General features: G+C 40.4%; 1 protein-coding gene across 4 annotated transcripts in view; it reads left to right on the top strand.

Moving 5' to 3' along the window:
- The window catches only part of KHDRBS2 (KH RNA binding domain containing, signal transduction associated 2), a 621,327-nt gene that overhangs the window by 242,856 nt on the left and 361,625 nt on the right, over positions 1–16,846 (top strand). For all 4 annotated transcript variants that reach the window (XR_006289433.1, XR_006289434.1, XM_007059891.4 and 1 more), the window contains exon 3: positions 2,310–2,426. Coding sequence is in view for 2 of the 4 variants with exons in the window: in XM_007059891.4 (XP_007059953.1) it covers positions 2,310–2,426 (117 nt within the window). In the remaining 2 variants the exon portion in view is untranslated. The remainder of the gene's footprint in view (positions 1–2,309; positions 2,427–16,846) is intronic.

Genomic DNA, 16,846 nt, shown 5'->3' with positions numbered 1-16,846 from the left:
TTTTGCGAAACAATTTATGTTCTTCTATGTGTCTGACAATTTTATTCTTTACTATTGTTTCAAATAATTTGCCCGGTACTGATGTTAGACTTACTGGTCTGTAATTGCCAGGATCACCTCTAGAGCCCTTCTTAAATATTGGTGTTACATTAGCTATCTTCCAGTCATTGGGTACAGTAGCTGATTTAAAGGACAGGTTACAAACCATAGTTAATAGTTCCGCAATTTCACATTTGAGTTCTTTCAGAACTCTTGGGTGAATGCCATCTGGTCCTGGTGACTTGTTACTGTTAAGTTTCTAAATTAATTCCAAAACCTCCTCTAGTGACACTTCAATCTGTGAGAATTCCTCAGATTTGTCACCTACAAAAGATTCCCTCCGGTTTGGGAATCTCCCTAACATCCTCAGCCATGAAGACTGAAGCAAAGAATTAATTTAGTTTCTCTGTGATGACTTTATTGTCTTTAAGTGCTCCTTTTGTATCTCGATCGTCCAGGAGCCCCACTGGTTGTTTAGCAGGCTTCCTGCTTCTGATGTACTTAAAAAACATGTTGTTATTACCTTTTGAGTTTTTGGCTAGCTGTTCTTCAAACTCCTTTTTGGCTTTTCTTATTACATTTTTACATTTAATTTGGCAGTATTTATGCTCCTTTCTATTTACCTCACTAGGATTTGACTTCCACTTTTTAAAAGATGCCTTTTTATCTCTCACTGCTTCTTTTACATAGTTGTTATGCCATAGTGGCTCTTTTTTAGTTTTTTTACTGTGTTTTTTAATTTGGGGGTATACATTTAAGTTGAGCTTCTATTATGGTGTCTTTGAAAAGCGTCCATGCAGCTTGCAGGGATTTCGCTCTAGTCACTGTACCTTTTAATGTCTGTTTAACTAACCTCCTCATTTTTGCATAGTTCCCCTTTCTGAAATTAAATGCCACAGTGTTGGGCTGTTGAGGTGTTCTTCCCACCACAAGAATGTTAAATGTTATTATATTATGGTCACTATTTCCAAGCGGTCCTATTATAGTTACCTCTTGGACCAGATCCTGAGCTCCACTCAGGACTAGATCGAGAGTTGCCTCTCCTCTTGTGGGTTCTGTACCAGCTGCTCCAAGAAGCAGTCATTTAAAGTATCGAGAAATTTTGTCTTTGCATTTCATCTTGAGGTGACATGTACCAGTCAATATGGGGATAATTGAAATCCCCCACTATTATTGAGTTCTTTATTTTGATAGCCTCTCTAATCTCTCTTAGCATTTCATCATCACTATCACTATCCTGGTCAGGTGGTCAATAATAGATCCCTACTGCTATATTCTTATTAGAGCATGGAATTACTATCCATAGAGATTCTATGGAACATGTGGATTCATTTAAGATTTTTATTTCATTTGATTCTACATTTTCTTTCACATACAGTGCCGCTCACCACCACCCCCCGCACCACGTGTTCTGTCCTTCCGATATATTTTGTACTCTGGAATGATTGTGTCCCATTGATTGTCCTCACTCCACCAGGTTTCTGTGATGCGTATCATATCAATATCCTCCTTTAACACAAGGCACTGTGTTCACCCATCTTATTATTCAAACTTCTAGCATGTGTGTACAAGCACTTTAAAAACTTGTCACTGTTTATTTGTCTGCCCTTTTCTGATGTGTCAGATTCTTTATGTGAAAAGTTATACACAGGGTACAGTACACTAACTTCAAGAAGTTTCCCACACATACATTACTGTGTTTTGGGGGCAATTTTGTCCCCTTAGTGAGCACCCCAAACATGGCAAAAACAGAGAAAAGCAGGCTCAGCAAGTGCAGTTCTACTGTATGGAATTGGCAGGCTCAAGTCCACATCACCAACTTGCAGGAGAGAAGAGATCCACAGGTTTCCGTGTGCCCAAACAGCCATGGAGTTTGGGTGATGGGGAAGGGGAGTAATAGAAGTGATTCCAGTATATCTATGATTACAATGAGCCTTTGGTTGTTCTCCCCTACAAACATACACACAGGAAGAACACAGGAATCATGAATACTTCTGCTGTCTTTAGGCCTAGAGAGGAGGATGCCTAAGTTCTCCCACAAACCCCAGGCTTGGTACACAGCCTGTTTATACTCAGGACTTAATCCCTAGAACTAAATCATATTTTTTAAAAGAAAGGAAAATTATCCTTTTAGAAACATATGTTTACTGAAGCCAATATGTTATCCTTTCCTTCTCCAGTAACTTGCTTACCAATATTTATTGCACGTTCTGAACACCATCTCTTTAGTTCATCTTTATCTAAAAATAGATATTTTATTCACTTTCTAGTTCAATTTTGTTGGGAAATTGCTTGGACCAAGAGGAAACTCCTTGAAGAGGTTACAGGAGGAGACAGGTGCAAAAATGTCTATCCTGGGAAAAGGTTCCATGAGGGATAAAGCTAAGGTATTGTACATGAATTCTGATCTTAAATAACATTAAGTGTACATAAAGTTATATATAGTGGACTCTTCTTAAAAGGCTAATTTACATTAAAATTTTACTAATTAAAAACTATTCTTACATCTATCTTCTTCTGGCAATGGTTTGTTTGTGAACCTTACTGCTATAATTTGGACATGTGTAAATGTGCTTTGTGTAGTTTTATTCTTGTCCTCCATGCTGTTTAATATTTGTCTAGGAATGTTGCCCTTTTCTCCTTTAAATATTCATTAGATAAGACATATTTGAAACAAAGAGTTTCAACATCCTGGAAGAAAAATTTTAAATAGCACTGAAAGGAACACACCATATGGCACATGTTTTATCCTTGCTGTTTGGAATGTCCACTTTGTCATGCCACTCCTCTGTAAGATGACTCTGAAACCTATAAAACTAAAGCAACTTTGAATGTATTTATTTAACTCTGACTGTATACTGTAGCATAACTTATCATCATACCATCTGATCTTGCTTCGACAAGCAAATAATAACTGTTCATTCCACTGATCTATATTTTACATTGACATATATTTTAGTGGCTCTCTCTGTCACCAGTGCTATTTGTTTCAGCAGTTAAAATGACAGGGCCAAGATAAAATAAAAACGAACCAGCATTCTACTGTTTTTATGAGTGACATTATTTGGTTTTGGTGACTCATTTTTTTCCACATCACCAGTCACATTGGTATTATCAGACCATTGGCAAAATTAAACAGATGAGCAAACAAAGAGATGAACCATCCAATACGATGCTATTGTTATGAATAATATTATCCCTAGAATTTAAAGCCAAATTTCCCACAGAAAATGAATATCAATTTGCCACAGATTTCTTTAAGATATTGGTCACTGAAGGACTTTAATTATCTATTTGACAATCTTGTTTTTATGGCTTTTTTTTATGGTTTGATTACATCAAAGAGTTTATTTTCAGTTATTGACAAGTAGAATATTTTATAATCCTTGAACCTACTTCTGGTACTGTAAAAAAATTGCTCTCCAGATCAGTAAATGCATATGCTGCTGAAGTGGCAATAATGTACATTTGTATTGTGTCTGCCAGCTCCTTTCCCAGCTACCCATTCAGATTATTATTGCCAAGAGGAGGAATGACCTGAAAAGAGGTGTGTGAAAGGCCTGTTAGATCAGGAAGTGTTTGGACATAAACAGGCAGCCTCCTCACCTATTCTGTCTCATGAATCTGATCTGACAATACAAGATATATTAGACATTACTAACTGCAGTAGACAGCACAAAGGGCTGGATTCTATGAGCACTGCAGAAAAATCAGAATTCAAGGTACTCTTCCTCCTTGGAAAACAAGACAGAATCCTTAGATGTTCTGGAATTGAGAATGGACATCATGGAAACTCAGTTCCATGAGACTGATGTAAGAAATGATGTTTCAAAGTATGGTAGTGATAAAAAAATTCTAATAAAACAGGTCATTGTAAGTGACTGTCCATTTAACCTTATCATAATGACTGAAAAGAAAACAAAATCCCCAAGTAATTAGAATGAAAGATAAAAAAATTACCTGAAACACATGAATCATTGTTACCAGGATTAGGGTGACCAGATGTCCCAATTTTATAGGGACAGTCCTGATTTGGGGGGCTTTTCCTTATATAGGCACCTATTACCCCCACCTCTTGTCTTGATTTTTTACGTTTGCTTTCTGGTCACCCTAACCAGGATACAATGAGAGGAAATTGGGGACAACTAATGGTGACTGTATAGCCAAAGTAGTTCTCTCAGACAGGATGTGCCAGAGACAGATCCTGGAAAACTGAGGGGGGGAAGGACTTTATTGTGAACAGAAACAATAACCTAAGCCTTGCTACACAGAAAAGGAGGGGAGGGGAATTGCCATTTTCAAACAAGCTTTCTTGGAGGAAAACATCCACTGGCTTCCTTTATGCAGTAAAACATACTTTTACTGAGCTTAAATATTTATCATTAGATTTGTCTCTGACTTTTTGCATGATTCTGGGCATAGTTGCCAAGAACAAGGCTTAACAAACTCCCCAAGGATTCCCCAGGCAAGGGTAATCTCAAGCATGCTACCTCTTTCTCTCAGTCCCTAGCAATAGATGGCACAGCCTGGGTGTCACTGCTGCTGCCTGATCCCTGGCTGTTAGAATAATCCATTGGGTGTATGGGCAGCTGAGCATCAGGTAAAGCGGCTGGCCAGATTAAAGCCGCCTTTGCCCTCGTCTTCTCCAGTCCTGTGCTGGCTGCAGCTGGGCTGAATCAGAGAACAGGGAACTCTATTTTTGTGATATGACTGTTGGAAAAGATGAAAAATGTATCCGCTCTGAAGTCCTTAGACACATATTTTCAAGTGGACTTATCTGCTGATTTGCTCTTTCCAAATGGATGAGCATCTATGACAAACAAATATTGAAATGATGGAGTTGTCAGAGAATTTTATGGATTTTGCATGGAGGAGGAATGAGAAATTGGAGGATCTGACAGTGGGGAGATTTATGCAAATGAAGTAATGAATAAGAAGCAGGAAAACATACCGAGAAGGATGGGAATAACATTTGGAAATTGATTATGAACATAGGCTACAAACAAAGGACCATAGTGTGCCTAGCCCTGAGTAAGAAGGCTCTTCTTTTCCACCCCAGCTCTTTTACACAGTTACAGCCCATGAACTTAGAGGGCACAAGGACTATAACAAGGCAAGTGCCCAGAGTGGTACTATCCAAAGTAAATGAGACTGGGAGGGGCCATCATCATCGCTGTTGCAAATCCCAGAGGGATGTAGCTTCCTTGCAGATTGAGCACCACCTAGATCAATCTCTAGCTAGGTCCTTAAGAAGCTTTGGCTGGACGTTCCGTCTGTGTCTGTGGTCTTATCATGCCACAGAAGCTTTTTGCATCCACATGATCACCAACCATGTAGCAAGGACTGGAAAGGGTGGGTAGGGAGAAATCCTGCTCCTTCATCAGCCTGTGGGTGTCGCCCTGTCCTTAGAGGTGTTTATGCACAAACACCGCACTCTGTAATAGAGTATTGCTGTGGCCATGCACAACCCCAGTGAATCAGAAAACATTGTACCTCAACCAGGCAGACTGCCTCTAAGGGTAGCCCCTACCCCACACAATATATGTGTGACTCCTCATGCAGGACAAATCCATTTAAAGTAGGCAATAAGACAAACTCAAAATGAAGAATGTGAGCAGCTTCAAATGTACCCTGTGTACCGCAGAAGTTGTGCTGGGAACTGTGGGATAAGCACCCAGAGGGCAATGCTACGGGAACAGTATAGCAGAGCATTAATGGGCAACAGTCCTTTACCCAGATCAGCATGGCAAAAGTGGATATCCTGCACTTTTGTGATTAAACTGATACCACCAGCTTAATTAGCAACAGTTCAATTTTCTGTGATAGATGCAGCCTAAGCAGGACTGGCTCTAGGCACCAGCAAAGCAAGCATGTGCTTGGGGCAGCACATTTCCAGGGGCGGCGTTCCGGCCAGCCTTTTTTTTTCTTTCCTTCTTTTTTTTTTTTTTGCTTGGGCAGCAGTTGCGCTCTCAGAGCTTGGGGCGGCAAAAAACCTAGAGCCGGCCCTGAGCCTAAGGGGACAGAGTAGCATAGTTCTGGACTAAAATAGCTCCAGTTAACACAAGAAGTTGCAATTACCATTGGAAACACAGGAGGTAAATTTGTCTTTTAGAAACACTTTTCTCTGAGACTGGTTACCCAGAACTCTGATTTTAATGTTGACTCTACTCTAAATCATTGAACTTCAAAATGTTTAGTATCTAAATAACAGCATATATTTTTAAATTGACTACAGAAGGTGTTACCTAACACAATTGATGCAGCACTGATCAGTATGAATTGTGTTCATCAAAGAGAACAGCCAGTTTCCAATGAGATCTTATGACAGATTGAAATAACAGGCTCTCCATCCTGAGAACTCTCATTATTTTGCTGACTCACATGATAGCATTATAGTTGTCACTCCTATAGTAGTATAGTATTATACACATGCAAATTCATTCATCAGAACTGATAGTGATGAGATTAAACAAAATCATATTAAATTGCCCATCTTTTTGTTCTTCCCCCCCATTCTTCTAATTCATTGAAGATGGTTGTGAAAGAAAACAAAAATCAGTAGATAAGAGGAATTTGATTATGAGTAGAATCAATTGAGGGACATCAATCCACATAAAGTTTGTACATGATTTACAATGATATCCGAGTTAATAATTGCTTGAAACTTTATTTTCAGGAGCTAAATCTGCAAAGAATGCATGTAAAGCAAGCAATTATGTGCTATTAAGCATACACTTCTACATGGAAATAGTTATTTTCATGTGTTCAATAAGTGAGGACCCTCTTTTCTACACACTGCAACCCCCTGTGCTGAGTCCAGTCCTTTCTATCAAATTGCAGATGTGTCCCCTGTGGGTTGGAATAACTATTGTGTGTGAAGAGAGGACTGGTTCCCTCTAGAGGATTCAGGGAGACCTTTGGCCACCGCTGTTACCTGGGGTTCTTTCAACCCACAGCTCTTTGTAACTTTTACTCTATGCAAGGTGGTGTCAGGAAATAAATCAGGGGAGACACGGTTTGATGGCTGGCACAAACAGGACAACACAAGAATGTTTTCACTTAAAGCTAAACTTTACTTAGTCTCAAGCACTTACCCACGTCTGCAACAGGTTAGTAAAACACCCCCCAACCCTCGATAATTACCGAAGCTGTGTGGGTCTTGAGTGGGACAGCGGCAGCCCGTCTGCCAGTGGGGAACACAAGATGTATTCAGAGGGAGAGTCCAGTCCTGAAGAGTCCCACTACCTCAAACTTTTCCCCCTTATTTATACATTAGTAATCGAATGACATGTCCCTTAAAGAAAACTTGTTAAGCAAGCAGTTCCAATGGGCAAGCAAGAGGCTCCTTCTGATTATTGATTAACCAGGTGTGGGTTTTTCCAGAGTTTGCAGCCTTGAGGCCCCAATAGACATTCCTGGGGCGCAGTCTGCTCTTCTAAAATGCAAGTATCAGCAACTTCGACACAATTCTTATCGGGAAGGATGCAGGGTCAAGCTGCCCTTTCTGTGGCACTCAAAATCCCCTCCCCTCCTGCCTTGATCAAACTGAGTTTGCTGCATGGCCACTTTATGGCCTGCTGACTTGGCTGCTTTTAGCAATAAGCCATAGTGGTTTCAGGCACTTTACTGGTTTGCCAAAATCTCCCCGTACAACTGCCAGGTCTTTTACTTTTTGGGTTAGTCTAGTGAAGGAATCCTTTCCCCCATCACAGGGTGTTGCAGAAGGGAAGGGAAAGAGAACGGAGTGCAATCTTTGGGTTGGACTGATCTTTCCATGTTTCCCGGGTTTCATTTTCATGTATAGAGTAACAGCCTTTAATAATAATTATCTTGTATAAATGATAAGTATACTTCATATTGTTTAACTGTTTCAGAACAGCATATGTGAGAGAACAGAATGGATATGAATGATTCCAGATGTGAATGGATGGCATAGGAAGCTATAGGGTCTTCCTTGGTCCAGAACTCACCAAGTTGTCTACATTACTCTCAGGGAGGACGAGTAGCAAACAATGCTTAAACACGTGATAGTCTGGCCAGTATTTAAGAGACAATCATTTGGTAAAAATTACTTGATGACCATCCCATCTTCCATCTCTCCCTTCATGGGTAAGATGATTGAAAAAGGTGGTTAGGAGCCAACTGCACCAAAACCTAACATTTCCCCAGTCATGTTTCCTGTCTGATATGGTAAGGAGACAGCACTAGTTCTGTAGCTGGACAGTTTCTTTAGGGCCAGAGAGAACACTAAAATGTCCATGCTAACATTAGAATGTTCACTGAGTGCTTTATTACATAACCTTTAATTTTGTAAATGATGATGAGTATACTTGAAATTGTAAGCTCCATGGAGTAAGGACTGCATTTATTTGGTCTTGTAGTCTTGAGCACATCATTGGTGCTTAACAAATAAATAATAATAATAAGAGGAGTACAAATAAGCTCACAATAATAAGCACAGTCCAGCACCCAAGTTATGTGATATTTAGCCAAATCAAAATATCTTTTATTTGTGATAAGTGTTGTTTGGGATGAGCTTTCACAGGAACATGTGAGAATATCCTTGGGGATCATGGTCTTTACCCAGAAATATGACTGTACTTTGGATAATGCTATTTATACTGATGGACACGATTGGTGAGAGGGGACAGGTTGTCATCCCAGGTTAACAATAAACGTGATGAACAAGGCAAAATGAAAATAGAAAATGTGTAGGGGCAGGGGAGAAAGGGTGAGTATTAATGTGGCCATAGATTTTAAAGCGAGAAGGAATCACCAGATTATCTGGTCTTACCTCCTGTATATCATAGGCCACCAGTGTATGGGGAATTTGAACAGAATTTGGAGGCCCCAGCGAGGATTGGTAGAGAGGAAGGAGATGGATGGTACAAAGTTTGTAGTTTGTCCATTGCAATAGGAGGTAAAAGACGGCAGGGTGGGGTCGCTCCCTACAAGTTCCCGTGTTGCAGTTCACGAGTTAATTTACGGATACATTCCGTTAGTGGGACTCAGAACTCAGGCTGATTGCCTGCTCGAGTGGAGAAATTATGTCCAGAGACAGGGAACCAACTCCAGGACACAGCCCCAAAGATCAGAACTGCCAGACCTTAACACTCTGCCAATGACACCGTGCAGAAACTGGAGTCCCCCAGATGGACCTGATTCTGACTGGCCATCTGGAAAAGTCCATCTGTCTTATTGGGAGTGGTGAGCACTGTATGTGTGTGCATTCTGTTTTGTTGATTGTTAAGAAGTAGAGGTTATGTAGTATATTACTGTGTAAGGCTCTTTCACTGGTAAAAGACCCCGTAAACCCACAAAAGATTCCACAGGGAAAGAGAGTTTGCTCTGAGTCCACAGGGAATGGGTACTTGCCTGGAGCCCATGGAGGAGTAGAGCCCAGAGCCCAAGGAGGGGTAAAGTTAGGTGCTTTTTACCTGGAGTCCTAGGAACTGGATAAAGATGGGTGCCCTTGAATGTGTGAGTAACAGAGAATTTTGTGCTGGTAACGAATTCAGTGGAGACACTGCAGGCAGCCTAAGGGCTTTTGGTAAATCACACCAAAATTTTTTGATAAAGTCTAACACATTAAACAATAGCAAAGTACCTGTGCCTTCTGTCGGAAAGGGTCGCTACCTATCTGGCAGAATGACCACCCCAGAGCAACAAGAGAGAACAAAGAAAAGGGACCAGGAGGGGTGGGGGTTAGTTGAGGAGCCCACCCTCCTTGTGAAATGGTTAGTGGGACAAAGCCTGTGCCCATGGGAAGGGGCAGTTCAGGGAGGAAAGCAGGATCAGGCCCAGACAAGCAGGCAGGCAACAGATAAAGAGAGTGAGAAGTTAACTCTGCAGAGGCTGGAGGGAATTAAGCAGTTGAACCTTGTACAAATGTTAACAGAAAAAGTGTTATAGAAAAAGAATTCTTGGTTTCTTTGCAGCCATTCTGAAGGAAAAATGGACCCTTTTCCAAAGGAATGTTTGTAAATAAGCCAGGCAAAAAGACAATCTGCTTTGAATCATTTGACTGAACAATTTAGTCAAATTTGCCAAAAGAACATAAAGGGGTTTCTACTGGAACTTACCTGACCCCAGATATATACCAATGTAATCTATGTACATCTGTGTAAAAATTAAAGCAGTGTAAGGGATGTGAGGCAGAAGAGTATGCTTCTATCTGTGTGTGTGTGTGTATAGATATATTGTGTAAATGTGTGGAGTGTTTGGGACCAAGGCTGGCGCTCCTGGCTTGTGAAACTCTATTTTGTGGGTTTAAGATAAATTTTTGGTTTGGTTTGGTTTTAAATAACACCACTAAAAAGCTATCTGAAACTTTCATTCAAAGTTGCAAAACTGAGAAACACTTTTTTGCCAGACAAAGGTGACTAGTGTTGTTTGGCTTTGGTATTTAGCATTTAACCCTTAAGGTACCTCAATGCTTTATACAGTTCAATATTTTTTTTAAAAGACCAAAGTCCTGGCTGCAACAGGGCTGTCAAACCCAGGAGAATGGGGAGAAATTCTGGATCCTTTTTTTGTGGGTAACAAAATAGCAGATAAGAGCTGTAGTATAAGAAGTTAAAAAAGACACTGCCCCTCTGGAGCAACAGCAGGGGTGAGGTGCACAAAAAAAAAGAAGCAACATTAGAAACACTGAGCCTTAAGGTGTCTCTGAGTAATCAGATTGTCACTTTGATAAAGGTACATGACAACTGTGTGAGCACAAAAGAAATTGTTACACCTTATGTAAAAATTGATATGGCTAATATAATGTTATAGAAGTTAAACTATGAAAGGAATGTGCATTTTTCCCAGGACATGTGCAGTGTATATTGTAGAAGGGGTAAAAGAAATGCAAATAAAACATGCTACTTAACTAAAATCCTATTTGGGCTCTAAAGGGAGCCAGAGTAGGTTGTGTTTTCTTTTTCAGATCACTGTGTGTTTTGGAAGCAGAAGTTGAAAGTGAAAAGAAATCAAAACTCAGTTGGAAGTTGATTGTGTCCCCTTTTAAGAGAGGGTCTCTGACCTGCTGATAGCTTTGGATCCAAAAGCAAGCCAGAAAGTGTTTGTGAAAATGCAAATTACCTTACTGATAGAGGAAGGTGGAAAAAGAAGTCAAACCTAAAAATAAGAGAGGGACAGGTTAACCCTAAGTAGGAAAAATATTCTTTTTGTGTGTGTATGCAGTGCTGAAATCTGAAGTTTTTAATAGATTTGATGTTAATATTAAATATTGGGATACATTTAATGTTAATAAGTACCCCTGTAACAATGGATAGTGTGTATGATTTTTTTAAAAAAAAAACCTTTAAGGTCATATGGTAATGATACTTCTCAGCTATTACCTGTGAATACACTTAAAGCTTAGCACAGCAGAAAGAATATTACAAACTTGGTCTGCTGTATAAGAAGAAACACTGAGGTACACCACCTCATGAATTTAATAACTGAATAGTGGAATAATTTCCCCTAAACCCTTAAAGGGTAAGAGCCATTGAAACCTGGCCTGCCTATAGAACAAAAACACAGGAAAGTATGGTGGTAATTCCTGTGTTTTGCCTGCAATACAGTCTTGGGATGCATCAGGCGAGGTGTTTCCAGTAGAAATAAGGAGGTGTTAGTACCATTATACAAGGCACTGGTGAGACCTCATCTGGAATATTGTGTGCAGTTCTGGTCTCCCATGTTTAAGAAGGATGAATTCAAACTGGAACAGGTACAGAGAAGAGCTACTAGGATGATCCAAGGAATGGAAAACCTGTCTTATGAAAGGAGACTCAAAGAGCGTGGCTTGTTTAGCCTAACCAAAAGAAAGCTGAGGGGAGATATGATTGCTCTCTATAAATATATCAGAGGGATAAATACCAGGGCGGGAGAGGAATTATTTAAGCTCAGTACCAATGTGGACACAAGAACAAATGGATATAAACTGGCCATCAGGAAGTTTAGACTTGAAATTAGACAAAGGTTTCTAACCATCAGAGGAATGAAGTTCTGGAACCGCCTTCCAAGGGGAGCAGTGGGGGCAAAAGACATATCTGGCTTCAAGACTAAGTTTGATAAGTTTATGGAGGGGATGGTATGATGGGATAGCCTAATTTTGGCAATTAATTGATCTTTGACTATTAGCGGTAAATATGCCCAATGGCCTGTGATGGGATGTTAGATGGGGTCGGGAAGGAATTTTCTTCCAGGGCAGATTGGCAGAGGCCCTGGGGGTTTTTTCGCCTTCCTCTGCAGTGTGGGGCATGCATCACTTGCTGGAGGATTCTCTGCACCTTGAAGTCTTTAAACCACGATTTGAGAACTTCAGTACCTCAGACATAGGTTGGGGTTTGTTACAGGAGTGGGTGGGTGTGATTCTGTGGCCTGCGTTGTGCAAGAGATCGGACTACACGATCATAATGGTCCCTTCTGATCTTAAAGTCTATGATTCTATGATTCAGTCAGCAAGGATATTTGTAAAAGGAAATACTACATTAGGCAGAAAAGAATTAACAAGCATTTTAACTGTATTTCAGAAATGCCAGTCTGTTAACAGGGAAACATCCTTAGGTGGTAAAGGCACATTTAAAAGCAAAATATGCATGAGACACAAGGTGTATCTGTTGGTGGGAATAAAAGGATGGACATAAAAAGTTTTTAAAGCACAAAGTGAAATTACCAAGGGGAAAAAAGGGTATGTAAAAATATGGGTTACTAAAAGAATAAGACTTGCCAATTTTTACTTCTTAGTTAACTTCCAGCATGCGAGCCCAGCTGAATGCACCTGGGTGTTGTATGACATTGGATATAAGGAAAGAAAGGCCCGGTGACGGTATAGCAGCCCTAATACTATCTCAATGTGAACTACTGAAAGCTATTGGATTTTGCCTGGCAGCCAGGAGGGGTGGGTAACCTAAAGAAAAGGCTCCCAAGAAATGTATTGAACTGCTTTGGTGGAACTGGATTAGAAGCTGGAGTGCTGGATGCTACTAACATAGAGGTATTGGCAGACAAATGAAGTTATGCTATAAATGTTTCTGTCATATTATAGCAATTAGGGGATGTGATTTCGAATTTCATGTACCCAAATTTAAATATAGTCAGTTAAAAGTATCTTATACTTTGTATTCTATTGTAAAACCTGTGCCCCTTGGAATGGATTTATCTGCTTTACAAACATTGCTTATACACCCTGATTTACAGAACCAATTACATACTGCAAAACAGGAAGGGTACAGAGTCATGGTTACCATGCATCATAATGCCAATGAAATTAAATTATTATTTGCAAGAATTGACCAGAACCTGTCACACCACTGGTGGGAAGTGTTATTGGATTGGTTCCCCACTGGCACAGGTATCCTGAATTTGGCCCTACACCCCATCATAGTAATCTTGGGGTGCCAAATAGTAGTGGTTTTTGTTACCAGCCTAATGACATGCTGGATATGGTGCAAAATCTGGCAATTGCAAGTCCCCCGACAGATGAGTCAGTGGTTACTGCCACCGGCACTTGTACCCCCGGGTAAGGAACATATGGAACTTGTTGCCCCTCCCTCAACTGGGAAAGGAGGCTAAGGTGATCGCTTGTCAATTGCTATGCTGGTATGCTAAGTATGGGATGCCAACAAGAAGATAATTTGCTCGGTCTCGGCTGAGAGCCTTGAGCTTTCGTTGGATCTCAACTCAGGCGCATCCAGAAAAGGTGTGACAGCGATCATGTAAAGGCCCCCTTGTGTGAAAGGTGACCTTTAAGGAGGGGAAACTGTATGGAGAGACTTTGGCAAACCAGTGAAGTGCCTGAAACCACTATGGCTTATTGCTAAAAGCTGCCAAGTCAGCAGGCTGTAAATTAGCCAAGTCAGCAGGCTTAGCTAACCTGTTGCGGACATGTGATTAAGTGCTTGAGACTAAGTAAAGTTTAGCTTTAAGTGAAAGCATTCTTGTGTTGTCCTGTTTGTGCCAGCTATCTGTCGGTCAGACAGCTGTGTTTCCCCTGATTTATTTCCTGACACCACCTCGCACAGAGTAAAAGTTACCAAGAGCTTTGGGTTGAAAGAACCCCGGGTAACAACCAACACCACCCAGCGCCCACGTGCAATTTATGGTAGGTTTTCATGAGCAACAGAGCAGAAGGACAAAGTTATTTTACAACCATAATCTCTTTTACTGTGTGTTTAAATATATGTCAAGGGTGTTCAGAACTCTGGGTAGGCATTCTTTTGTGAAGAATTTTAAATCTAAATAAATAAATAGCCAAAATACAGAGGGCAAAAAGTTAAATTACAAAACAGCTCCCAGCACCATAGTAGTATTCACAGATATTCCAAAATCTTTCACTTGATCCAAGATTTTTACTGCAGAAGGACAGGATTTGGAAGTAAATCTGTAATTACTTAGATAGAACTTGTCACGCAGGCCAGTGAGCTCTCATTCATAGGTTTTAGTTTAAATGGTAATTACAGTACTTGAGTTAAATCCTCTGGATATCATTGGGTTAATTGCCCCCTCAATATAAATTACTTTTAATTAGACAAACTCTGTTGGCTCTAATTTGTATTTTGTCCGCTTTATTTTTTTTTAATTCATTTCACCCAGTGTTTATAAATATTCATGTATTTTTTTTCTTCAAGTTGTTTGGAAGCTGCTCCCCCAATCCCTCCCCCCTCTCCCTCCCTCCAGTACTATTTTCTTAAACTGGACAATAAGCATGCAGTGCAATATAGAATTTCACTATGGAAGCTCCATGTCCATGAGTGAAGTCTTTGTCAGTTACTGAATTAACTTTTAATTGCTTTCCTATTCCAGTTTCAGGTACAGTTTAAATAATTTATTACAAATGGGGGCTTTTCATTAGAGAAGAGACAAACTGAGTAAAAATATTTCATTTCACCTAATGAATCAAATACTTCCCACTCCACCAAGGATAGAGATGACCCTACACACAGAAGAACCACTAGCAGAGCAGTAGCGTGGCAGTGCAGCTGCTAGGCACCAAGCTATCAGATTGAACATAGAATCACATAAATGTAGAGCTGGCAGGGACCTTGAGAGTTCATCTAGCCCAGGCCCCATCTTCAGGGAGGACCAACTAAACCTAGACCACCCCTGATAGGTGTTTGTACAACCTGTTCTTTAAAACCTCCATATATGGGGATTCTACAGCCTGGCTTGGATGCCTATGCCAAAGCTTATCTACCCTTATAGTTAGAAAGATTTTTCCTACTATCTAACCTAAATCTCTTTTGCTGCAGATTAAGTCCATTACTTCTTGTTCTACCTTCAGTGGACATGGAGAACAATTGATCACCGTCCTCTTTATAAACCCTTTTTAAGCCCTTATCATACTTGTAGAATATTATCGGGTCCTCTCTCTCAAGGCTAACCATGTTCACTTTTTTTAATCTTTCCCTGTCAAGCAGAAAGGACTGGTGGAAAACCCGTGGAACTTTTTGCCGGGGATGTTGTGAAGGCCAAAATTATAACTGGTTCAAAAAAGATTTAGATAAGTTCATGAAGGATAGGTCCATCAGTGAATATTAGCCAAGATGGTCAGGGATGCAACACCATGCTCTGGGTGTCCCTAAGCCTCTGACTGCCAAATGCAAGGATTGACCAACAGGTGATGGATCACCTGATAATTGCCCTGTTCTGTTCACTGCCTTTGAAGCACCTGGAATTGGCCACTGTCGGAAGACAGAATGCTGTGCTAGATGGATCATTGGTCTGACCCAGTATAGCCGTTCTTATGGTTGCTTATGATTACCATTTGCTTTAGTGGACACAAAATTCCACCCATAATATTTTACTGTGTGGGAGGATGAAGTTCAGAAGAAAAATGTAGATTTTTGCCTATTAACTCTGAGATAGTAAGGTATTATCATTATTATTTATTATCTGTATTACCACAGTGTCTAGGAGCCCTAGTCATGGACCAGGGCTATATTATGCTAGGTACTGTAAAAACACAGAACAAAAAGACAGTTCCTGCCCTAAAGAGTTTACAGTCTAAGTACTAGACAAGATCTACCAGGTGGATACTAACAGAAAGAGGACTACAAGGAAACAAAGAGACTTTATTGGCCGGCAAGATAGGCAGTGGTGTGAGCACACCAGAAGACTAACTGTTATGAAGTGTTTTGTAAGCATCATGGGAAACAAGTTTTGAGGAGGGTTTTGAAGGAGGATGCTGAGTTCGTTTTGTAGATGTTTACGGGGAGCTCTTCCCTATCTGGAGGGACAGCATGGGAGAAAATTTAATAAGTTATTGAGGCTGACATCATAGGCCCAATCAGAGGTGAGAGTCAACATCTCTATAAGCAAATGACAGATGATAGGGTGGGAATAGTTAACGAAGGGCCTAGAAAATGAAGATAAGCAGTTTATCTACGTGTTAGGGAAGGGGGCAGTGGAGAGATGCAAAGAGAGGGATGACGTGATCAAAGCAACAGCTAGGAAAATGATCATTGCAGAAGAATTCTGAATGGATGTGATAAGGGCTAGGTTTTCAATGTCAAGGCCAGAGAACAGATAGAAAGGCCATATCTTAGAGATGCCATGCATAAAAAAACAACAAGATATAAACAGACTGGCTGTGACATTCTAGAGAGAGACCTGAGTCTAAGATGATGCCCAGGTTTAGGGCCTGAGTGACAGGCAAGGATGGTGATGTTGTCCACAATGATCAAGAAAGGAGGTAGCAAGGAGTACTTGGGGGAGAGAGGAGAAGAGATTAGGAACTCTGTTTTAGCTATGTTGAGCTTCAGCTGACAACTAAACATCCATAAGGAGATGTCAGAAAGACAGGTTGAGACAATTTAGC

This window comes from Chelonia mydas, chromosome 3, assembly GCF_015237465.2.
Source record: "Chelonia mydas isolate rCheMyd1 chromosome 3, rCheMyd1.pri.v2, whole genome shotgun sequence".
In the NCBI taxonomy this organism is placed as follows: Eukaryota; Metazoa; Chordata; order Testudines; family Cheloniidae; genus Chelonia; species Chelonia mydas.
Note: the sequence above shows the minus strand (reverse complement) of the source record. Positions and strands in the feature narration are given on the sequence as shown.